Source organism: Rattus rattus, chromosome 1 (genome assembly GCF_011064425.1).
Source record: "Rattus rattus isolate New Zealand chromosome 1, Rrattus_CSIRO_v1, whole genome shotgun sequence".
Classification (NCBI taxonomy): Eukaryota; Metazoa; Chordata; class Mammalia; order Rodentia; family Muridae; genus Rattus; species Rattus rattus.
The window spans coordinates 210,259,528-210,285,165 of NC_046154.1; the positions used below are offsets into that span (position 1 = coordinate 210,259,528).

Below are 25,638 nucleotides of genomic sequence, written 5' to 3' on the forward strand. Positions count from 1 at the left end.
AGGGGTCAACATTCCTCTTTTTCAAGCTCCCTGAATGATTTTAATGTCTTGCCATTTATTTGAATTGCAGCCAAACCCTGCCATGTGTCACAGTGGTTTGCGATTTGTTTGCTCAGTACCAGAGAACACAGGGCGATCTAAACTGGAAAGATCCAAGGATCTAAGGAATTCCAAGGTTTGGGTTTGAAGTTCAGGTCTGCCCTCTGTCAGCTATGCGACTCTGGCAAAGTAAAGTCATTCAGGTCTCAAATCCTTTCCCACTAAAACACAGGGTAATTCATGGTATGGTGAACCATGCTTGGAATCCCAGCACTCTGGAAGCCGAGGCGGGAAGATCCCAGAGTTCCAGGCCAGCCTGTGCTGCAGAATGAGACCCTGTCACAAAACAAAAACACAAAAATAAAATAAAACACTTTGGTATGGACTCTGAGAGATAAAACTGAGGAGGTCTGGCCTTGCTCCTCTCAGCCTTGGGAGAGTTAAGAGTTTATGTCAAGACAATGAACCAGAGTGAGTTCACCGTCCCCCTGAGGGAACTTTCATTGTCTAGGCTCAGTTGATTAGCATAGAAGACACTCTCATCTTCCAGTGCCTTGCCCTCTGCCCTTGTCTCCTAAGATTCCCCACAGTCCACTCACACTGAGTCTGTGGCCTGGCCTTGTTCATCCCCTCCTCAAGTCCCCCGCTCCACCACCCTCCCCTCAGTTCCTACGTGAGTCTTCTTTCCTGAATGATCATTGGGAACTGCCTCTGCTCGCACCTGAACCTCTCTTCTGAATTCTGTGCCATCCCATAAGGCAACTTGGCAATGTTTCTTCATTGCCACATACACCGATGTTCCCGCTACTCTGTGCAACCCTTTGTGGGTCTCAGGGTAAAGTCTTATTCTGCGGTTCCACTCCCCAGCCGTAGAAACCAAACAAGTGCCAGGGCCCCACTCCTGTCATCGGCATCGGTGAAGCAGCCTGCAAAGCAGGCGCTGTGCTCCTCCCGGCACCCGAGGCTCCACAAGAACTTGGGCATGCCTGAGAGCCTAATATCAGGGCTGAGGGCCAGGCTCATCCGCTTTGGAGCCGCTGTTTCCTCGCGGCCTTGCTGCCTCTGTTCTGGAGTGTTAGTCCATAATAAACGTGAGTGTCTGTGAGTAGAGCTTGTTAGAAGGTAACCGAGAGAGCCCGGAAGTCTCTCTGGCAACACCACAAGAAACTGAGACATCCCCTAAGCCACTCAGCCTGAAGCACTTATATCCTAGCGACGTAGGCACAGACCTGGCATAACCATGAAGTTGAGATAAAATAAAGATTAAAGATTCCTGGAGAGGGTGGCTCCCTGCAACAGTTGAGAACAAGACCTGGACTGTGCCCTAGGTTCTAACTCCTCAGCTCCTCAGCCTTTCGTGTTAACTTGCTGTGTAACCACTGAGCAAGTCTCTGGGCAGCAGGAGCTGCTGATTCTCCTCCTCCTTCTCCTCCACTTTTCCCCCCTCCCCTTCCTCCACTTCTTCTCCCCCCTCCTCCTCCCCCTCCTCCAATTCTTCCCCCTCCTCCTCCCCCCTCCTCTACTTCCTCCCCCTCCTCTTCCTCCTCCTCTTCCCCCTCTTCCTCCCCTTCTTCCTTCTCTTCTTCCTCCCCCCCTCCCTCCCCTTCCCTCTCCCTCCTTCTCTCCCTCCTCCTCCTCCTCCTCCTCCTCCTCCTCCTCCTCCTCCTCCTCCTCCTCCCCTCCTCCTCCTCCTTCCTTCCTTGTGAATAAAAAGGTGGGAAAAGGGTGGGCTGTGTTAGTGGTTTCTACCCTTGGATTTGAGAGACTCATGTGCAGGGCATCTTGACTGCAGTGGGAAGGAAAAGGGACCCCTTTCCTGATGATTCTTTCCTGATGACCCTTTCCTGATGACCCTTTCCTGATGACCCTTTCCTAATGACCCTTTCCTGATGACCCTTTCCTGATGACTCTTTCCTGATGACCCTTTCCTGATGACCCTTCCCTGATGACCCTTTCCTGATGATGACCCTTTCCTGATGACCCTTTCCTGATGACCCTTTCCTGATGATGACCCTTTCCTGATGATGACCCTTTCCTGATAACAATTTCCCATCATTGCAGGTTCATCTTTGTTGTGCTTGAAGACAGATCTTGTTTTGTAGCCCAGCATGGCCTAGAGTTTGCTAGGTAGCTCAGGCTGGCCTCAAGCTTGCAGTGTTAAAGGCTGAGGACTCAGCCTTATACGTGCTGGGATTGCAGGTATGTGCCACCGAGCCACCAGCTTCTCTGTGGTCATTTGAGGGATCGGTCTGAACTCCAGCTGTGTGCCTGGGGACTCTGCTGTGCAGCTCTGTGGTCTCCCGAGCCCCATCTGTCCTGGGAGATTGAACCTAGGACTTCTGTTGGCAAACACTTATCACTGAGCCTCCCCAGCCCATGGTCATTCTGCAGATCTGCCTCTCGGTGGCTCTGGGAAACCCTTGAAGGAGCACTTTCAGAACATATTGCTTCGGAGTGCTACAGATGACCTGTGGGATTGCCTGGAATTCATCCACAAGCACATTTCCTCCAAAGTGCACAGCCCCCCGCCCCCGGCCTCTCAGGCACCCTAAGTATTGATTTGCACTACTTGGCAAGTGTGTCTCCATTTCCAATGTTCTCTACCCGGTCTCTCTTTCTCTCTAAGATAAGCAGGGCTTGTGGACAACAACACATATCCAATAGGGGCTTTGCAACAGGGACTGCGTCCTAAAGCACATATTCCCATGACTAGGGTCCTACCAAGACTGTCCTCTGCCAGACCATCAGCTGCCTTGCTCAGCCCCGATCTGGAGGCAGTGTACAGTTCCACAGATGAGCGTGACGGGCCTGCAGAGGAGGACCCAGCATGCTTCCTGATCAGTCTTTATTAAAGCTGCAAACCTCTCAAGCTGTGCCACGAACTAAATCAGAGCCAGGAGGTTATGGCCACAGGGGAAGAAGTGTGGCTGACAGCAAATCTGGGTCAGTCAGTGCTTCCAGGAGGCACACACAGAAGTGGGAATCGGTGTGCCAGAGGCACGAGGAGAAGGGAAAATCTGTGAGGGTCAAGGTGCAGGGAGGTTTCAGATTTCAACGAAAGTCAACCAGGAGAGCTACTGCTGCAAGTAGTGACTGAGGCGGAGGGGAAGCCCCGCCCCCAGCCTGGGCTGTGTCTTAGGGAACCTCCCAACCCCCCCATCCCTCCACCAAGGCCGAGTCCTGCCAGCTGCTGTTTTCATAAGTTGCTGCTCTGGAAAGAGGGGTCCCTCCTCTAAAGAGACCTCCAGGTACAGAGGTGGTCACCTGGGTAGAGAGAACAGAACGGCTTCCTCCTCCTCTCCTCTCCTCTCCCCAACAGAGTGCTCAGGTCCCAGTTCATAGTTTGTCACTTTTGCTCACATTCAGGGAATCTGAAGTAGATGTGGTGACACACACTTGTGATCCCAGCGCTGGGGAGGCGAGGCAGGAGCATCACTTAAGTTTGAGATCAGCCAGGGCTACATACCACTGGGGTTTGCACAGTGAGTTCTGGTGAGCCAAGACTACACAGTGAGACTTTGTCTCAAAACTGGAGAGATGGTTCAGAGGTTGAAGACAGTTGCTGCCAAGCTGGACGACCTGAGTTTGACTTTGAAAACTACATGACTCCTGCAAGTTGTTCTCTGACCTCCATACTTGCTGTGGTACACCTAAACCCTTCTCCGCTGTAAATTAACACACACACACACATGCCATATGACAAAATGCTTGGTACAGTGAGGCCATTATTTGTAGTATTATTACTATTACTATTAATTATTGTTATTTTGTGTGGTGCTGGGGCTCAAACTCCAGGCCCCACAAAAGTGCTCAACCATGGAGCTAAACCTGCTCTTCTCTGTGCTATTACTTTATCCCCCATTTTGCAGAGAAGGAAACTGAGATCCAGGACTATAAAGCAAGCTTGCAGGGTCATTGAGACGGCATTGGCAGAGCCAACGTCCACCGCCAGAACCCCCCCACCACAGCCTAGACGCTCATCCAGTCACAAGCAGCAGACGCACACAGTTGACATTTGTCCGAGCACTGGTCTCGTCTGTCTGAACCCAGTGTGAGGGCTGTTGTGAAGCTTTTACTTGGAGCCATTTTCCTCTCTGAACTGTTCTTCCTTTCCTGCTCTGGAAGAGCAGGTGTCTCCTTCGGCATGCTCACCGGTGTTCACGTATCCGCCCTGGCCCTGCTTCAGTCCTGTAGCGAGGACTGCACTGTAGCGGGGCCACATGGAAGAACAAAATCCCTCCTCCCTGGCCAGGAAGAAAAGAAAGCGTGATGAGAAACTACGATTTCTTCCAACAGTGAACCCAAATGGCCTTAAGACACACTAGGCCCTGTCTCTCTCTCTCTCCCTCCCTTTTTTTATTGGATTTTTTTAAAATTTATTTATTTACATTTCAAATGTTATTCCCTTTCTCGGTTTTCCATCCATAACCCCCCTCTTCCATCCCCCCTTCTTCTATAAGGGTGTTCTCCTCCCCAAGCATTCACCTTTCCTCCACCTCCCCCACATTCCCCTACACTGGGGGTCCAGCTTTGGCAGGACCAAGGACTTCTCTTCCCATTGATGCCCAACAAGGCCATCCTCTGCTACATACACAGTTGGAGCCATGGGTCTGTCCATGTGTACTCTTTGGATGGTGGTTTAGTCCCTGGGAGCTCTGGTTGGTTGGCATTGTTGTATTGCAAACTCCTTCAGCTCCTACAATCTTTTCTCTAACTCCTCCAATGGGGGCCCCGTTCTCAGTTCAATGGTGGTCCTGTCTCTTAACAGTTCTATGTCTCCCCTGTAGCATCACCTTTGGGACCAAGGCTTTGACACATGGGCCTTTGGACGATAGTTTACATCAGCTTAGATCTGGGGACATCACATGAATGAAAAAAACGAATTGTGGCTTCAGTTCTCTTTGTCCTGAAGGCCTGGAAATCCAGAACCAAGGTTCATCCAGACTCTGTCTGGTGAGGGCGGTTCCTTCCAGATCGCATCTTCTATGAGCCCTCACATGATAGAGGTGTCAAACACGATCCCTATAGCATCTTAAAAGGCTGCTTGCTCTATTCACAAGGGGTTCCATGCCAGGACCAAATCATCTCCAAGATGGCACCCCTTTTGATCTCTGCACTGGAGACTGAAGTTCAATGTATGGGTTTGTGGTTACACAGTCATTCATGCCAGAGTGTTATGCCCAAGTGGCAGGGACCTCAAAGATCCCCAAGGAGCCAATCCCAATGCAAACACATAAGGGTCTTTATTAGGAGCTCTTAAGCATAGACTCTCACCATCATGGTCACAGCAGGTCAGAGGTGAGAGTCTCCTGTCTAGGGCTACAGGGTTTTGTTTTTTTTTAAAGATTTATTCATTTATTATATATATGTACACTGTAGCTGACTTCAGACACACCAGAAGAGGGCATCGGATCTCTTTACAGATGGTTGTGAGCCACCATGTGGTTGCTGGGAATTGAACTCAGGACCTCTGGAAGAGTAGTCGGGTGCTCTTAACCGCTGAGCCATCTCTCCAGCCCCATACAGTGTTTTTATTACAACAAGTTTGGGGAGTTTCCATAGGAATCAGCAAGTTCGTATTTTAAAAACCGCATTTCTGTTGTAATCTACAGGAACCAAACATGGAGCAAAACCACCCAACAAACAGGGTGGCTAGTTTATCTGTTCTCCGAAGGACGTCTTAGGTATCTCTGTGTACCTTGACCCTGCTGTTGTAGCCTGACTGGCTGTTGCTAAGGGGCAGGGTTGGAGGGGTTGCCATAGGATGTTTGCTCAAGTGGACTTTGTGGTTCTCCTCTTGGAACTGGAGTTTAGCCCCTGGTCAGGAGTTTCTTCTCAAAACTGGAGTTGGTTGGGCTTTACAAGAGCAGATCATTATAAAATGGCTGCTGTGAGTCCTCACCATGCCCTAGTCTCTTGTCATGAGATGGGGAAGAGCGGATGTAAAATGTGGCCTTTTTTGTTAGGACCTAGTTAAAATACTGAGACCTAAATGGAATGTTAAGGCCTAGGTGACTGTTACCTGGCCAGCCTCCCATTATCAGGAAACTTTCTCATGTGTTTCTGCTGTTACTAGGAAACTTTCCAATGCCAAGATTGATTATGTATTCTGTTATGTTCTGTGCACCTGGAAACCAATCACAATAGAAGTCAGGAGAACTATTATATAGTTACCCAATAAGCTTGGACCCAAACCGGCCATGTAACAGCACTTCCTGAACCTCATATATGAACTCTTATGGTATTTGCTTTTATAAGCTGCCCTTGTGATGAACGCCAACATCAGAGAGACACCTGCACCAATTTAAAAAAAAATATTTGGAATAAGACTTCCATTTTGAGTAGTGGTCAAGTAAATTTAAGTTCCCAAAACCTCCCTGGGAACTGTCAGAAAAAGACATGTATGGGTAACTGACATCCTGGTTGGCAAGTTAAAACGTGCATGTTAGACAGGTCCCGTCCTGGTAGACAAGATAGGACACAAATGTTAGACAAGGCAAGTCCCCTGCCACAGTTGAATACCCCAACCAATGGGAGCAGGGTAAGTGTACAACAAAGACATGTTCCTAAGGAAATCCCCCATTCCTAAATCCTGATTGGTATAATAATTTGACACAGATATTTGTGAATTTTGGGCTTAAAAACACTGTAACCCCATACCCTGAGTTAGAAATTTCTCTCCAAATTGACCTTAGTTTCTTAACTTTAATGTGAGCCCCTGGGACTCTAATATAGCAATTCATTTTGCTACTTTTCTTGTAGGCTCTGCCTTCAAGATTCTTGTGAAATTAGTTTCCCACTTGAAGTGGAATTACACCTAGGTCATGACCCATCTTGCCAACCTGGGCTACAGAATAAAGAAGTCATTTGCTCTTGGGAAATTCTGTTGAAATGACTCAAAGCTCTTCTCTTGATTATGATGTCAATTCTCCTCTTATTATGAGGTCATCCCACCTTCAATAGCTCCTGAATAGCCAGGCGAGATGGTTTCATGATCATGGTTGGTGACGTTTCCGGCTAGTAGCTTCTGAAGCCCATTCCACCTCCCTGCGGCAATGCTGGTCCACACTTTGGTGCTCCATTGGCTAAGAAAGGCAGAGACTACTTCTGCAGCTGCTTCTCTCAGCATCATGGGTGTCATCTCACCTGTGTGCTGATGGTAGTACATGCCAGGTGTCTTAGCCACTGTTCTATCGCTGTGAAGAGGCACCTTGACCAAGGAATCTCTTACAAAGCAGAGCATTAATTGGAAGCTTGCTTACAGTTCTAGAGGCTTAGTTCATGACATCATGGTAGGAAGCAGGCAGGCATGGTGCTAGAGTAGTAGCTGAGAGTTTTACATCCAATCTATGAATATTTGAAATCTCAAAGCCCACCCCCAGGGCCACACCTGCTTCAACAAGGCCACACCTCCTAATCCTTTCCAAACAGTTCCACTCATTTAGAATCAAGCATTCAAAGATAGGAGCCAATGGGGCCATTCTCATTCAAACTACCATGAAAGAATGTCTCATTTCCAGCTAACACATCACGAATGGTGGACATCAAGGTTCCCACTGTATCAGAAGATACAGGAGAGTACTTGACCATCAACACACTAGATGAGTAGCACAAATAAAAAACTTCAATGCTTGGGAAGCTGAGGTTGATCAATTACTTGAGTCTGGAAGTTGAGGATTAGTTTGGTCTACACAGTGAGACTGTGAGTTAAATTGAATTTAAAACTGAATTAATGAATTAATGACGATGTCTGTGAGATTTCAAACCAATGTACACCGTGTGCTTTCCCTCCAGATCTCACACCCATAGCAGCTGCAGCTTACAGGGTAAGGTACAGCTAAGGTAGAGACTCAGGCCTGAAGAGACTTGTGCCAAAGACATCTCAGCTTTACCCTTATCTAGGACCCAGGTTTAACAAACACAGTAAACATTCTTGAGTTCTAGGCCAGAACTGCTCATCTAGACTCACCTAGGAGGAGTTAGTGGCTTACAGACAATTCTGCTAGGCTCCTCCCAACAGCGACCTAGCAATAGCTTGTATCATCACCTGCTTCCGTCACTACCTGTGCTGCTGCCACGTAAAAGAAATGCTCACCACCTCCTCTCCCTCCCCCATCTTCTCTTGCTCTCCCCCTGTTTCCGTGTGTTCCTGGGCAAGCCTTTCTTTCCATCTGTCACTGCTCCCCACCCCTGTCCTCATGGCCTCTGCCCCTTCTCCAGGTCCCCACTCACTTCCCTTCCCCCACAGTAAATCTCCCTTATACTAGGTCTGTCCTTTGTTGTGATTTCTCCGGGGGACACCTTGGAGTGGGCTTGCCAGGTACCTGCTTACGGCTGTTGCCATTGCCACTGCTTAATTTCCTATCAGGAGTCAGTAGCAATGAGTGTCTATCCTGTAGGAGTCAGGTGAAAATCCTTCCTGCAAACTGTTGTCATTCTTTGATGCCTGATTCCTCTTTTACGTGGTTGGCTGAGGTGAATGCTAAGTTATTCCACAGTCTCTTGCAAAACAAGCCATCCCATATGGGTGGCTTAAAACAGCAATGACTTTGCCAAGCAACTTCTGAGCCAAAGTTTTGGATTATTTACCTTGATGCAAGAGACAAACACTACTAAGAAACACCAAACTCAAGTCAAGTTGGTTTACTTTTTCTTCTTCAGGGGTATTGGTCAGCAATTTTGTAACTGCTATCTACGATTTCAGGAGTGAGAAAGTGACATGAGTATGAAATAGGATCCTGTAACATTGATATGTCTTAATAAATCCCGGTGGCTGTGCATTCCTCACTACCTACCCCAATGTACTGGGTTCTTGAAGGAATCACACAGCCGAAAACAGCAGGCGCTCCCAGCAGCTCTTAGCCTTAGGTTCTCGAGGCAGCTTAGAAGCCTTTGGGATGGCCTCAGGCTGGATTCCGAGCCTGCCACCCAGTGTAGTCCGGGTCAGCTTAGGGGGTGCGGCTGTGTCCTAGTTTACTCACGAACCCCAGAATTACGTCTTTATATTTTAATATGCCTACAACTCAATGGTTGGGTCACTTCCTAACCTCCATGTGGCTAATCCACCTCCTTCTGATAATCCCAAGGTATTACTAAATCCTATACTCCATCTTTGTTGCCCTGGACCCAGTCGTGCAGCCCTCTGGGGTTGCTCTCCCCAGCTCCTACATGGCGGCTACGCTCTCTTCTCAGGCATGGCGTCTCTCTTCTCCTTCTCCCAGAATGGCGGATCTCCTCCTTCCCTCCCTCTTGATTCCAAGCCCAGGAAAATCCTAAGGTACCACCACTGTCTGCCCTGCCCAGCCATTGGCTGCTGGCATCTGTATTTACCAATCAGAACCAGCTGGGGTCCCTCAGTGTCTTACATGTGGACATACAGACTCCCACGCAAACAATTTTAGGGACCCAAGTTAACATAAGAATACAAGCAGCTACAGACCCTGGAGTTTTCGCTACTTGAAAAAGTGAACTCATAGTTTGAACTTAATTTTTTTCTTTTAGATTTTTTTTTCATTTTATGTGTATAAGTGTTTTGTCTGCATGTATTTATGTGCACTGTGTGAGTGCCTGGTTCCCACAGAGTTCAGGAGAGGATGTCAGAACAAGTGTTACAGGTTGTGAGCTGTGGGCAAGTGGACCCTGCCACTAGACAGAAAAACTGATGAGGGGGAGCAGGCTCAGGCCTAGGGAATCTCGGAATTGAGAACGGCAGGCGTAGAGCCAGCTCCCTCCAAACTATCTGGTCTGGAACATGTAACCATGACACCCCGCTGAGAGGACTGTGACAATCAGTCACATAGCAAAAAGACCTGGAGTTCTCCATGCTAGTGAGGTCTCTAGACAGGCTGTGAGTGAGTGTTCAGCTCAGCCAATGAGCGTACCTCCCTGGGCATTCCTTCTGTGAAAGGAATTTCCTCCCTGGTTCACAACGAGTAAGATGTATGCATTCTCATCCACCATCAAATAAAGCAGTTTGGACGAGCACAGACTATCTCTTCTTCAAGGATCACTCTGTGTGTGTGTGGGGGGGGCGGGTGGCGCGGCAATACTTTGCCATAAAGAGCCATGCCTAAATCTCCTGGAGAAGGCCTTCTCTCTCTCAGCCCCTCCACACCCTCAGCTCTCACTTGGCTTCCTTCCTGGTGGGCAGATGCCTTGAAGAGAAGGAAGAGCGGACCTGGGACCCCCGTTCCCCACTGCCAGTGGTAAGTACCGCAGTAGTGCCTGGATACACAGGAGACTGAAGACCACAGCAACCATCTTAGACCCTACAGTTTCCCACCCGAGGAAACATGGACCAGGACCCCCACTGCGGACTGTGCTCTGCCTGTGCTGCTGTGGGGGCTCTGGGCCCCCCTCAGTGGCAAGGCAGACGTGCCTCCCAGCAGAGCCACCAAACTGGATCCTCTACAAGAGCAGTAAGTGCTCTCCTGTGCTGAGGCAATGCTGTAGCCTTGGTTGCCCCCCGCCCCCCCCCCGGAGCTGGGGACCGAACCCAGGGCCTTGTGCTTGCTAGGCAAGCGCTCTACCGCTGAGCTAAATCCCCAACCCCATGCTGTAGCCTTGGAACTAGTGATTTTAATAGAAAAGAAGTAGAGGGTGGAAAAAATGGGTCAGCAGGCGAATGTGTCTTCCACCATGCATGATGATGTAAGTTTGACTTCAAGAATGCACACAGTGGGAGGAGAAAATGAACTCCTACAAGTGTGTGCACACTTGGACACACACACACACACACACACACACACACACGCTCATACACATAAACACACAGACTAACATGATTTGTACTAATTTTTTAATTAAAAAAGAAATAAAAATAAATACAAAAATAGTGTATGGGGGGTGCTGGGAGATGGTTCAGTCAGTAAAGTGTGTCTGCCACACAAACAGAAGGAGCTGGGTTTGGGTCCTCAGCACTCACGTGAAAGCCTGTGTGGTGGTGCACGCGTGTGGCACTGCGCATCACAGCCAGTGCTGCTGATGCAGAGGGCAGCCAGGCCCCTCAAGCTCGCTGGCCAGCTAGTCTCACCCATGAGTCCTCGGGGAAAAGAAAGCAGTCAGGGGAGGTAAACTCACACGGACTCTGGCCTCCACAAGCACGCACATCCGCACAGCCACACAAGAAGTCCCTAAGCACGCGCACACACGAGGTGTAGGCTATACACGTGTGTGGATATAATCACATGCATGTATCCTAGGTCTGTCCACGAGAGGGGACAAAAGCAATGGCACCCAAGTAGCAATGCCCACGGCCAGATGCTACATTCCAAACACCAGTCCCCTCTGAAGGGAACCGGGGCCCTTCAGGAAATGACTGGTTTAAAAGCCGTGGCAGAGAGTACCAGACGAGCTTGAAACATCTTGTGCCAAAAAGTCTGGAAATGCGGAAAGAACCATGGCGACATGAGGATGGAGGGGCTTGAGGCTTCTGGAAATCGAACGAGGGGCACGTTAAGCTTCAGATAAAGGGACAGGGCTAACAGGTTACACGTAGTGCACAGACTTAAATAGACGCCAGTGAGTTAAAACTAATATCAGTAAGTGAGAGGGAGAGGCGAGGCTCGCTCTTACCACAGAAGCCAACGTATAAAGACAGAAAGAACAAATCAGTGGAGCATCACCAGTGACAGTCGTGTGGTGACGGATCCAGCCATGAAGTCACTCAGGGACGCTAAGCACTGGAGCCTCATAGTGTGTCCCAGGTAGTTGGATCAAGGTGCTACCCTTTAAGCAGTAACCACAAAGAAAAACAACTTTGCATGAAATTCTAGAACTGTCAGGTGTTACTAGAACCGTATATTCAAATCCAGGATCATCGGGAACCGAAACGCCAGGTAAACCCGAGCTGAAACCAGTACACTAACGGAGGATACGCTTCAGAAGAGCCACTGTCACAAAAGGGAGAAAGCAAAACACGCTGAGAGCCAGCCTAGGTCAAAGGCAGCTCTGGAGAACTATGTGACTATGACCCACAAGCCAAGGCTCTCTGGTGCTGTAACAGATATTTGGGGGATAATTGGGAAAATCTAAGCAAGGCACTGAGGTACTGTATCATCAAATGTAAATTCCTGAGTTTTCTGATTGTACTATGCTTATGTAAGATAGAATTTCTATTTTTAGGAGATGCAAGCTGTCTCGTGTAGGAATAAAGAAGAACCACGTCTGCCACTTATCCACATTGGCGTGGGGTTAGGGGGTGGTGTTAATATTTGAGAAATTTGGCTGAAAGGTGACTGGATCTTTAAAGACTGATTGGCTCATATTAGTTGTATAAAATGATGGATTTTGTTATAACATTTTCATACACACGTATAATGCACTTTGATCATCTTGACTCCTGCTCCCACCCTTGGGTATGAGAGCTTGGGGTACCGTATATTCTTACATCTCCTCTGTGAATTTGTAATTACATCGAAGAATAACAGTTCATTGGTTTAAATTTTTCTTTCCCATTTATTTGGGGCACACACCACAGTGTATATGTGGCGGTCAGAGGGCGATTCTTAGGATTTGGATTTCTTTTTTTAACCTGTAGTTCCCAGGGCTCAAATTCAGATCCTCAGGCTTGGCTGCAGTCACCTTTATGCACTGTGCCATTTCACTGGCCCTCCCCTCTCCAAAAAGTTTATAACGGTTTTCTGCTGCTGCTGCTGCTGCTGCTGCTGCTGCTGCTGCTGCTGCTGCTGCTGCTGCTGCTGTTGCTGCTGTTGCTGCTGTTTGATTTTTTCGAGATGGGGTTTCTCTGTGTAGTCTTAGCTGTCCTGGAATGCTCTCTGTAGAACAATTTGATCTCTTCTTTTTTTTTTTTTTTTTTTTTTTTTTTTTTCTGGAGCTGGGGACCCAACCCAGGGCCTTTCGGCTCGCTAGGGCAAGCGCTCTTCCGCTGAGCTAAATCCCCAACCCCACAATTTGATCTCAAACTCACAGAGATCTGCCTTCCACTGGCTTCCAAGCACTGGGACCAAAGGTGTGCACCACCACACCCAGCCAACAGCTAGGTTTGTGTGTTTGCTTGTGTTGTTGGTCCTCAGTTTTTCTTCAGCCATAGCTGAGGTTTTTCTCATTACAGTTGCTGCCAGGGCAGGAATATTCCAGAAGGTTCTGTTTCATCACCTCTCTTCTTGCTCTTCCACTGGAGTGGCTGGGAGGCTGGGCTCAGTCAAGACCATGGGACAGGCAGAGTTGCTGATCGTCTCACCTAATTTTGAAACCTTAGGCTTTCCTCGTTCTCTCCAGCTGGTTAGCTAGTCTTCCTACCTGGACAGCATGGGGCTCCTAACAACACCTTCTTGGGAGCTGCTAGAATTTCTTAGTCTTGGCCGAGAAGATATACATGTCACTTCCACGAAGCACCTTTCTGTCAACCTAACAACCAAAAGGTCAGCCCAGATAAGTGAAGGGATTTCCCAAAGATGAGGCCATGGGGGTACATGGGGAAGGGGAGGGGAGAGGAGAAAGGGGGAGGGGAGGCTAATCCAATCATGGTAACAGCCAGTGTCCATCCCAGCAAACACAAACAAGGCCTCACACACTTGTGACAGACGCTGAGGAAGGAGGCCTAAAAGGTCAGCCATAGCCTTGGCAGGAAGGGACAGGGTAGGGATTGCAGGGGGCTGGGAAGCCAGGCTGAACCTTGAGAAGCTTGTAGGGATGTGGTGGCCACAGAGTCAGGAGGAGGGAGACCAAGCTGGAGTCTAGCACTCTGGGTCTGTCCTTCTGTTTAAGCCACAGTGACAGAGAACACAGAGTAGCTTTCTCTGCCTTCTAAGTTTTGTGCAAGCTTCTCTTTGATCACACAGAGAGAAGAGGTATAGAAGACCTAGTTCTGTCCTGGCAGAGGTGACTCCACAGGAAACCATGAGAAGAGGTAAAAGATCAAAATCACAGCCTACAAATCAGCTGGAACCTGTGAGCTGCTTGTGTCCAGAAAAGATTTCACATGAAGAACTTCATAACCAAGCCTCCATGGTGGTGTGTGGGTGATCACCAGAGCCTCACTCTGAAACCCGTGAGGCACCAGTGCTCTCCTATAAGATGCTCTTAATAAGAAAGGTAACTGAAGTTTGACATTTAAGCAAGTCATGAGAAAGACAAAAGGACTGCAGAGTCACATCCAGAATGTATCTGAAATAGTTTTCTACCTTTAATGATGACAATAGCCAACATTTTAATCCTTTCTGCTCCCTATGATCTTGGTCCCAAGGTGCCAATTCATTTTATTCTTGTTACAGGCATCAGCACCATCATCTCCATCACCCCATTACCACCACCATCACCATCACCACCACTACCACCATCACCACCACCACCACCACCAGCATCAGCACCACCATCATCACCACCATCACCCATCACCAACATCATCACCACTACCACCACCATCACCACCATCAACACCATCAGCACCACCATCATCATAATCACCACCACCATCACCACCCCTCCACCACTACCACTATCATCACCATCACCACCACCATCATCACCATCACCAGCAGCACCATCACTACCACCACCATCAGCACCATCAGCACTGCCATCATCATTCCCATTTAGTAGGTTATAAGGTGCTGAGAGATTAGCAGTCCAGGTAAGGGGCAAAGCCATGCATTGGCCTTTTTGTTATTGTTGTTGTTTTGTTTGTTTTTGAGACAGGGTCTCACTATGTAGCCCTGGCCAGTCCAGAAAACACTATGTAAACCATGCTAGCCTCAAACTCACACTTCTTTCTGCATCCCACATATTAACATTGAAGTCTTGGCACCACCACGCCCAGCCCAAAGCCCTGCTTTCAACCCCATAAATGCAGTATCAAAAGTGCCCCTGAGTGAGTGGGCTACTGCCTGCTATGCCCTGCCTCTCATGTCTTCTGCACTGGGGACTGGGTAGACAGCAAAGCAGATGTGGGGATAAGAACGTTGAGCTTTGCCAACATGCTTCTGTTTGTAATAAACACCTCTCTCTGTTCAGACAACCAAGATTGACTCCAAGTCTGTCACTGTGCTGGGCTCTGGGATCACCATGTGTCGACATCTAGCCCATACCTTGCCCTGGGCTACATAGAGGGGTGGAGGACAGGACCATAACTCCAATTAGCTCTTGAGTGAGGTGGGTTGCAGGCTAGGGAAGATGAACTAACCACACATGATTCCATCACATGGGCCATATTCAGGAAGAGCCTGGATAGGTTTTCTAGAAGAGTCAAAGGCAGCCTCTTTGAGCGTTCTTGTCCCCTGACTGCCTCTGACCGTATTGGGACCTCCTGTTGTTTCCTAACTGTAGAACACTGCATTCTCTCCTTTTCCTTTCTTTTCACCTGTTGGGTTGTCTGGCCATCAGTGCTCCTCACGTCTCTGTTATATACATGGACTCACAGAGATGAAAGAGAACACCTACCAGGCTAATTATTGTGTAGCCCTCCCTAGGAACGCAGAAAACACTTTGCAATGTACCAGCTATCTCCAAACAAACCCCATAGATGTGGAAACTGGTGACAGATGAGTGGCTTTAAATGTCTCCAAGGAAGGTCCGAGTAGAAACCATATCGTTTAATCCAGAACAGCTGTAAGAGCTAAGCAAGGTCAGAGCGTCTCTCATCAGGGACATTCCTAGGGACAATGGAAGCCAGGCTGTCAGCCATCACAAACACAGGAACACAAGTAGGTGCCCCTTGATAAGTGGCTGTGAGTTCATATTAAAGCATGGTGCTTCACTACGAGTTAATATTTTGAGGGTTGGGGATTTAGCTCAGTGGTAGAGCGCTTGCCTAGCAAGTGCAAGGCCCTGGGTTCGGTCCCCAGCTCCGAAAAAAAAGAAAAAAAAAAGAGTTAATATTTTGTCTTGGGCCTTGTAATCTTGTGTCTCTCCCCAGTTTATACACTAAAGCCTCAGATCCCATGTGCTGGTAGGTGGAGAAGAGGAGGCAGCTCTGGGGAGGTGTTTGCTTCGAGATTGCAGGCCTCATGAAGAGTGACCTTGTAGGAAGGCTACACAAACCCTCACTCTGTCATGTGACAGAGTGAGAGACAAGGCGTGTGGGGGATCACCATCAGGAAGCCCAGGCTCTCTGTCTCCAACCTCCAGCCTCCAGAATTAAGAGAAAGAAATTTCTGTTGCTTAAGCTTCCCAGTCTAGTGGTATCTTGGTATAGCAGCCCTAACTGTCTAAGGCAGAGGGATGACTGGATAGGGAGACACACACAAGCATTTTCATAGACTTTATAAGTGCTGCAGTCTTCACCAGGCATGGTGGTTCATGCCTTTAGTCCCAGCATTTGGGAGACAGAGGCAGGAGGGTCACAAGTTCAAGGCCAACCTAACCTGCAGATCTGAGTTCCGGGCCAGATAGGGTTACATAATGAGACCCTGTCTCACAAAAGAGAACAAATGTTCTGTCAATTCATCACACACATGTAGAACTATTATATTCTCAGAGTTAATACTTGAGTCTCAGCTAAGAATGACACAGCAGTACCCAAGCCCAGAGGGGACCAATGGCTCAAGGTTAAAGCTGTGTCCCTGACACTAGTCATTTGGTGTTGAATGGGGCTCACTAGCCTCCGAGCAGTCCCTTCTCTATGTGACTGTGTGCTTCCCAGCTGTGTCTTGATTTCTCTGGAGTGACATCACAGCTATCACCAGAAAGTCGGGCTCTCCTGTCTTGGCAGGGGGCTTCCTACTTGCTCATTCTCTGCTCATCCTCTGGAAACCCTTGGCCCCATCATGCTCCGGTCAATACAATGTGGCGTGTGTGAGTGACCCATTCCATATGCATGGATGCTCTTTCTGCTGTGGGGGTTTTAGAGACACATTAATACAGAAGTACCTGGAGAACACCCTCAACCCCAGGAAGCTGAAACAACTCCTGGAAATGAGTGTGGTGGACAAGAATGTGGACCTGGACTGAGCATGTTGCAAGAGTGAGGTAAACTTTAGTTGAGTGACTGGATTTTAGAGTCTTTGCTGTGGTCAAATTAGAGGGCTCATGCTCTTAACATAGTAGGTGTTGTTGTTCTGATTTCAAAGACCTGTTTTTTGAAACAGGGTCTCACTACATAGGCCTGGCTGGCCCAAGATAGGCACTATGTAGGTCAGGCCCACCAACCTACCCAATTTTATTTAGCCAATAGTTTTAAATCGAAGAACAAGGTTTGCTCAACAAAAGCTTGTAAACATAAGAAGTGATGTTTGGGGGGTTGGGGATTTAGCTCAGTGGTAGAGCGCTTGCCTAGGAAGCGCAAGGCCCTGGGTTCGGTCCCCAGCTCCAAAAAAAGAACCAAAAAAAAAAAAAAAAAGAAGTGACGTTTGGGCCTAGTCCTTCCGGTATAGAATTTAGCATTACAACAGATAGCAAGAGGCCAAAGTGCCACATTTGGAAGCTTCTCAGGTCCTTTTGTCCAGACCTGCCCTCTGCCCTCCCTTGGCCTCATGTTGACATGCTGTTGTCTTTGGCATAAACTCTGTAGCAAAACCATGTAAAATCCTTGTGCTTGGGAACATTTTCCAAGAAAGGTTTGGAGTCCTCAGCAAAGCATGAAGGTTGTAACCTCAGGAGTGTTTGGAGGAATCCAGGAGAACAGAGTATTGTCACAGGGGATAGCACTCTGTCCAGAACCCTCATCCTGTGTCTTCTTTGTGTCTTCTCCTTCTCCACAGGTGTCTCCCTCTCTCACAAGGTGAGAAAACAGCAAGATGGACCAATGGCAGGAGGGACAGAAACACAGACGATGCATGGTCCTGTACGCAGAGCTCTGCAGAGGTAGTTTCATTGTAAGGGTCTGAAATTCACTGAAGGAAGACCCCAGGCTCACATAGTATAGTATGTAAGAACAAATTGCGTTTTTCTGTAGAAACAACTCACATGTTAGGGTTATCATTGTTCAGAATGTCAATGCAGACAAAGACATTTGAGTCTCTTTTAGAACAGAACTGTTTAATTGTTTCTGAGATAACAACAGACTTTAAAAATCTAGGGTACATTTTAAGGGGTCATAAAGACCATTAACTGAAGGTCATAAAGAAGATATCTGCCACAGGACCACAGGTGCAAAAACAGGAGATAAGATATTGACTGGGTTTATCTATATCTATATTTTAAGGACAGCTTAGTTACAGTCTTTAACTTTCCATGAACCTACAGGCTAGTGACAAATGACAAATGTTTACCCAGATAATTGTTCCTAGTAGATATGCATGTAGACAGTCTTTGTTATAAACGTATTTAATTTATGACCTGAATGTATATGTAAACTTGTAGTGAACTTTTTACCATGTGAACGCACTCTGAAAGTGGCACAAGTGCTGGAAACAAAGGGCAGAGACAGGCCTCCATCCCCTTCTCTTCCTGGGACTTAGAGAAATGCTATTCCTTCCTGAGGTAGAACAAAGGCTACTTTACCTAGCCTCCTGCTGTTTTAGTATGAGGTGCTAAATCAGAGACTGCAGCTTCTCACCTCAGAGCAACTCAGACAGGTGATCAATTGCAGAAGCAAAATACCTTACACTAGGATGGATATCAAATAATCTATGGCCTAGTTTTAGAGTGGAGACAAAATGGACTCTTCAGTTTGTCTTACCAGAGAAAAGAAAAAAAATGTGTAGCTGACATTTCAGCTGGAAATCTCTGGTCCCACTTCTCATCTGCTGAGCCTCTGCAGAACTACCCAAGATCCTGACTTGCAGAATTACTCTATCTGCCAGAGGCCACAAGATCTCTGCTTCTCTGGATAACTCCTGGGGCTGGCTCCGGGAACTGGTGGTGGGGCGGGGCAGCTGTGAAGCCTAGAGTTGAAAACATGAGAAGGGAGGCCTTATCTGCTGGGAAGGTTGAAAGGAAGGACTCACCAGCCACTGTGGGCAGCCTCATCAGCACCTTGGGGACCCTCAGGCATGAATCCCACCCACAAGGGGGCAGCACAAAGCTTGCATTTTAGAGCTAGCTCTGAAGGCTAACCATTTATTAGAAAGACAGAGAGGCTATTTTAGATCAGCAGTTCTCAACCCATGTGTCGTGATCCATTTAGAGTCAAATGACCCTTTAACAGGGGTTTCCCAAGACCATCAGAAAACACAGATACTTATGTTATGACTCATTACAGTAGGAGAATTAGTTTTATAATAGCAACAAAATAATTTTATGGCGGGGTCACTAGAACACGAGGAAGTATATTAAAGGGTCACAGCATTAGGAAGGTTGAGAACCACTGCTCTAGAGAAAGGGTTTAGTTCATCCAAAGGCAGAGCTGTGGTGCATGCCACTGTTCACTGAGATGCATCCTATCCACCAGAAGTAGTTATGGAGGTGGTGAAGTCCAAAGTGGAAAGAGTCAGAAGGCATGAATTAGTAGAGAGACTTGTGTTACATTCAAGGTGCTTTGGAAGGGGACAGTTTGGGGACATGGTAAGGTCTGTGACTCAGACCAAGCAGTCCCTCCATCCCCCCACATAAATGATGACATAACCAGGAAGAGAAGGAGCCAGTAAGGGACATAGACCAAAGAACAGCAAGATGGGGTAGAAAGCAGGGCTCAGGTATAACACCTGGCCACTAGGGGAACCCCTCAGCCTCCTCTTGTCTCACCTGTCATGTGTACCTTTTGTCCTGTCTTCTGCTATTGGAACAGAAAACCTCAGGCTGGATAAATCACACATAGTAGAAATTTATTTAGCTCATATGTCCAGAGGGTGTAAAGCCCAAGATCAAGGGGCCACATGTAGTGAAGACCTTCTTATTTCCTTATAACATAAGCCAGGAAGCATATAAAATAGACAGACAGACTGACGGACAGAGATGGAGGGGGGAGTAGGAGTGGGAGAGGGACAGATAGAAGAGACCAAACTGATAACAAACCACTCTCTAAAGAATCCTCCATGTCTTCTTGAACGATGTGATTAACCTGTTCCTGACCGCAGAGCAAATGTTCGTTGCAGTGAGCCATTGCTCTGGTTTGAAGCCTCTGGCTTCTGCTACACTCTCAATCCTGGATCCTCACTGGGGCTCCTCTCAGATATTATGTTGTTGCCCTGTGTTGTGGAGATCCTGCAGATTTGGATCTGCAGGACTGGCCCCTTCACACACTCCAGCAGCTCATAGATGGGGTAGATGTTGGGGTGGGCCAGCTCAAAGCCCAGACCTGGGCCTGGGCGGTAGCTGAGTTGGTCAGTCACCAGCTCTCCTGCACCTGAACCACCAGGGTGAGCTCTCTGCCAGATTATCCAGTGCCACAACTGGCCAGGGGCAAGGTCCGCCCTCCTGTTCTCATGTTCTCAGGATGGTGGGGGCAGCTTATTCACACCTTTGCCACCAGGGAGAGTTCTACTGTGCTGCCCAGGTAAGGTTCAGGGCCTATTCTCCCAAGTGCTGCTGCCAGTGATGGGCTGGGCCAGCGATGGCCAACGACCTGGGCAGAATAGGCAGGACTTCCAGGTCCCCACAGACCTAACAGATCTAACAGATACAGAGACCCCACAGAGCTAACAGATACAGAGGACAGGGAGGATCAAGAGAACTGAGGAGGAGAAGGAGGCAGTAGCTACAGGAGACAAAGCCAACCAGCCATGTGAGTTTTCAGTTAAGATGGTCAATGGCTGCTCTATCAGATTATGCCTAGGGTGGTAGGGCAGTCATTGAGTTAGCAAAGGCATTTTTAACTGGCCTCTGTGTGTGTGTGTGTGTGTGTGTGTGTGTGTGTGTGTGTGTGTGTGTTGTTTTTCATCTGCAGATCCAAGGGAACCTGGGTGGGGGCTGGTAGCACAGCTGGTTCCCAGGGCTTAAAGCAGAGTAACAATATCTACACACTACACTGCCCTGAGGAGTGGGGCAGTTGTCTCAAGTGCCTCACAAGCATTCCGTAGACAACGCTGAGACGCCGTGAGTGGTGTGTTCTTAGCCAACACATGTTGGGGTTGGTTTACTATATGGTGGCTCCTGGGTGAGAGGCTCCGACCCCACAGGTTCTGTTTTCCTGCTCCACCAAGGCAAAGTGATCTCTAAAAGGGAATAAGGGGACTGGAAGGAAAAAGACAACTGGGCCAGGGAGACCCTTGGTGGCCAGGCAAGGCAGGTACAAGGCGGGTCTCCACCTCTGTGTCAATCTCCCTGGGCAACAGGCAGAATCTCTGCCATGCCCATTAGCCTCAGTGCCTGCCATGATTGTGTCCAATCCAACGTTGTCTTTGTGCCTTTCCATCTCCAAGGTCAAGGCCCTTGTTCCTTACATGGTTTAACTTTGGTGCTGGTCAGTCATCCCCTGGAAATGAACTGGTTAACCTACAAGTCAACAGAGCCTGGAGAACATAGGCCACATTGCCTGCCCACAAGCTTCACTTCTTTTTATTTAATTGCCTGGTCTTCGCCACAGCTCGATTTTGAGGTAAACAACATCATTACTAATTTACAAATAAGAAATCTGAGGTTCAGGGAAGAAGAATGGTATCAAGGATTAGTTTTGTTTTGAATTCTCACCAGAGCCATCTGATTCCATACTTAAGGGCAGCAGGCACCAAGCAGGGGAGCCACCATCCTCCCCCCCATACCCCCACACTGAACCTTCCTAGCTTACTTACCCAGTCGCCTGAACTGGTCCTAGAGTGATCAAGGATGCCGTGGGCACTCAGCTCGATCCCAATTTACCCATTTTAACAGCTAAGCAGATTTGTTCCTAATATTAAAATGATGTTAAAAACAGTCCTATAAAATCAGCTGGCTTGTCATTTTGGTGTCTCCAAGTGGGAAGAGCCGGGGGTGTGAGCTGGTTGTGGGCAGTGACACACACTGCTGGCAGCGAGAGAATGACTCATTAAAACAGAGAGGAGCGGAGACCCACTGTGGCTAGACCGGCCTGGCAAGGGTCAGGGATTAGAGCTTTTCTTTCCAGCTCTGCCGGGTAAGGGCAGCCCCGACTTCAGTTTTCTGTGATCTAGACTTGGGTGACCTTCGAGATTACTTTTGGCTCTTGGTTCCCTCTGTTTTGGGACAGGAAGCTGTTTTCTGTGCCTGCCATGAGGCCTTCCCAGCAGTGGTTAAGAGAGCATGAGCGCTGGCCTGTTGGGGTTCAGACCCAGCTTCTGCTGGGCCACCTGTCAGTGGCATGATGTGGGCCAGCACACCCCATCTCTAGGCACACTTCTAGCTATGTAACAGGGACCTCATCGGCTAATGTGCCCATGCACTAATATCTGTACCCATCCCCACTCAGGCATATTTTGAGGCCCTGACATCTGATGCCATGATGCTCAGCGATGGAACATTTGTCACTAGGACTAAATGAAGTCATAAGGGTGGGGCCCCATGATAGGATTAATGTCCGTATAAGGAAAAACATTGAAATTGAAACTCTCCAATCCTGTGTGAGGACACAGGGAGACTAGGCTTCTATAAGCCAGGAAAACTGACCACGGTCTGGACCTGTCAGCTCCGTCCTTGAGAACTGTTTGTTCTTTAAGCCACACCAGCTATGATATTTTGTTATAGCAACTGAGATGACTGTGTGTCATTGTAAGGAGGACTAAGGGCGTGACTCTGCCCCTGGGCTGGTGAGCAGGAGGCATTGACACACTGCTTCTGCTCTGGTCCTGATGTCACCCTGATTTCTCCTGACAGACAGATCACCTCTGGAGAAATGGCTGGCCATCCCAGGGCACCTTGGTAACTGCATTTAGTGCAGCATTTCTACTTGATTCAGAGCTGTCTTTGAAACTGCACTTCAAAGGCAACTTAGCATGTCTGACCCCTGACCCTTGAGTGCCAGTGCTGCCATCCCACTGCTATGCAGCCACTGGGATGACCCAGTGTTCACATTGCTGAGTACCTCACCGGGGTGGGCTCTACCTCTCCCCAAGAACTGTAGGAAACAGTCTATCTGCTCCCTCCTTCTGAGCCATGGGCCTGCCCGCTTAGTTTGTTGGCTGAACTATGGCTTACTAAATTTATGATGATGAAAGGAACAGCCAGAGACCTTACCGGTTAAACATGGCCAAGTAAGGTGGTCGGTGATCCCAGCAGTTAGGGGGCAGAGGCAGGATATTGAGCAGAAAGGCAGTCTGGACTGTATAGCAAGACTCTTTTTCAAAATCAAAGCAACAGTCAAAATCATCCTTATCGAGAAGCTACATATAGGACTAACATGTGACACGGTTAATTCTACTTTCAGATAGAGAAACGAAACTACACACTTTTTGTGTGTGTGGATACACATCCATAACACTATTCATAGTAGTCAAACCCAAATGCAGTCCAGTGAGCAGAGGAACTGAGGTACGTCCATACAATAGAATATTACTGAGCAGCAAAAAAGGAGAGGAGTGTTGATATATGCTGTATGGATGGGCCTGGAATAGGCCACACACTGCACAGCTGTGCTAACAGACCAGGAAAACACAGACCATCAGGTCTGCTGACATGAGGAGTCTAAAACAGACTCATAGACATGGGAAATCCGGTGGTCATCAGGCCGTGGAGAAAGACTTGCGTTTCTTAGTGGTAAAGTGTAAAGACGCTCTTGAGTCCTTGTTCACAACGGTGAAGACACAGCTGAACTGCGTGTTTCAAATTCTTACGATGTTTGTTAACATAGCATATTTTAAAAATATTTACTTCTTACTATTCTATATGTGCATGTATTTTGCCTGCACGTGAGTGTGTGTGTGTGTGTGTGTGTGTGTGTGTGTGTGTGTGTGTGTGTGTGTGTATCACATTTGTGCCGGGTGCCCTCAGAAGTTAGAAGAGGGCACTGGATCCCTGGGACTGGTGGTGAACCTCCATACAGTTCTGGGAACTGAACCTAGGTCCTCTGGAAGAGCAGTGGGTAGTGCTAGCAGCTGAGCCCTCTCCAACCACCTTAATACAGTATTTATAAAAAGCAAAAACAAAGCTATTTACCAATAGCTAAGTCTACTGAGGATGAAGGGTGGTGGTCGCCCCAGGCTGGTGGAAGGGTAATGGGAGCTGTTTAAAGGGCTTTCTTTCAGCACATTTTGGAGCTTTGTGGAGGTGGTGTTTGCATAAATTTCAAGCACATTAAGTGTGGCTGCCTTCACTTTAAAGTGGCTAATTTTATATTATGCAAATTTATGTGAATTTCACCTTGATTTAAAAGAGAGTTATATTTTATGAAGCATAAAACCAAGTATATTGGGCCAGCAAGGTGGCCCAGCTGGCAAAGTTTTAGGACCGATCCTGGGCACCCACGCAGTGGGAAGAGAAGGGACAGACTCCCGGAGGCTGTCTTCTGACCTCCACGCCGGCAGCACGTGCAGTGGCTCCCTTCCTACTTAGTGCATGAGAGCTCTGTCAGAGACAAGCAGCCGAAAGGCGAAAGTAAGGTACTCACGGCAGATACCACATCCTTCCAGCGGATTACAGGCTGTTGAGGGAGTTGGCCAGAAGCAGCAGCCAGTACCACAGGCACTAGCTGTGTGGCCTCTGAACTCCTGGCACAAACTCAGAACCGTGACGTAAGTACTGCCTTTTACAGTTTTACTATGGCAAAATTCTAAGGCTTTAAATAACGAGTATATATTAACATAATATTTTATGACACGGATAGGATGCTTAATCTGAGATTGTCTTGATTGGATCTGGATCAGGCAGGTCTGTGAGAGCATTTGCAGGATTAATGAGTGGGCAGCGCATCCCTGCTTTGGCCCAGATATGAGGAGGCCCAAGAGAAAATAGTGCTGCTTGCTCCAGTGCCTACCTCGTGGCTGCTGCTGCTGCTTGTGGCCAACAGAGGAAGCTTGTTGGCCTTCTAACATACACTGAAGACCAGCAGTGCTCCAGCAATCCTCCGCTGCCAGAAGGCCCAGCATTTGAGCTGCCTTCATGGTTTCTCTGTGCTATCTACCAAGGGTGGGAACGTAGCGCTCCCTCTACACAGATTCTTAGTACTCATCTTCGAGGGCTTTGGGAGACAAGGAACCACTGCAGGGTAAGCTAGACATAAACTCTGCCATCTCCTCTCTAGAAACCCCAAGGTGCTTCTTCCGCAGAGCAATGTGGTTGCCAGTCATGTACCTTTCAGAATACCCTAGATTGGACCCTACCTGCCTCTTCTTGTCCATTACCTTCAGACTCCACACCCAGGCCTCTGGGTTGTACAGATGTCTTTTCCATTCTGCTTCCCGGCCCACGGCGATCCTGATTTGAAGGCACCAGAGACATTCTGTAGGCATTGTGTAACCTGGGTTTGAAAAGCCTGTTGTGGTCATGTTTTAGGAGTTTGACTCATGGGGTGTGGGTGGTAATACCACACCTTCTCTTGATGCAGCTGTGTCAAAAGTGAGGGGGTGAGCATTCCTTGCTGTTTCCTATTTCATCTTTACTAAAAAGATCTAACTGAAGTGCTCTGGACACTAGTGAATATTTCCACAGTGGGCTGTTTCTTCCAGGCTAAAAGCCATGGAAGTGAAAGACTTTGGATTCTTTCTAAAACAAAAAAGATGCAAAAAACAAAACAAAACAAAACAAAACCCAACAACAACAAAAAAACCTTTTTCGGTAAGCCAATCTTTTTATTTATTTAAGTTGGTTGCCTTATGAACAGAGGCTGAAGAGCGACAGCAAAGGCCTTACCTGCCTGGCTTCCGCACCTCCACATCT

At 48.0% G+C, this 25,638-nt stretch overlaps 1 protein-coding gene across 1 annotated transcript; it reads right to left on the reverse strand.

Annotated features, from left to right (window-relative positions):
- Positions 1–882: 882 nt before the first annotated feature.
- LOC116890057 lies at positions 883–24,977 on the reverse strand. Its single transcript, XM_032890825.1, is given in 8 exon segments — positions 883–1,106; positions 4,192–4,258; positions 4,260–4,283; positions 5,738–5,856; positions 10,964–11,080; positions 14,496–14,612; positions 20,033–20,221; positions 24,737–24,977. Coding segments are annotated over 8 exon segments (984 nt in total). The 5' UTR covers positions 24,864–24,977.
- Positions 24,978–25,638: the final 661 nt, after the last annotated feature.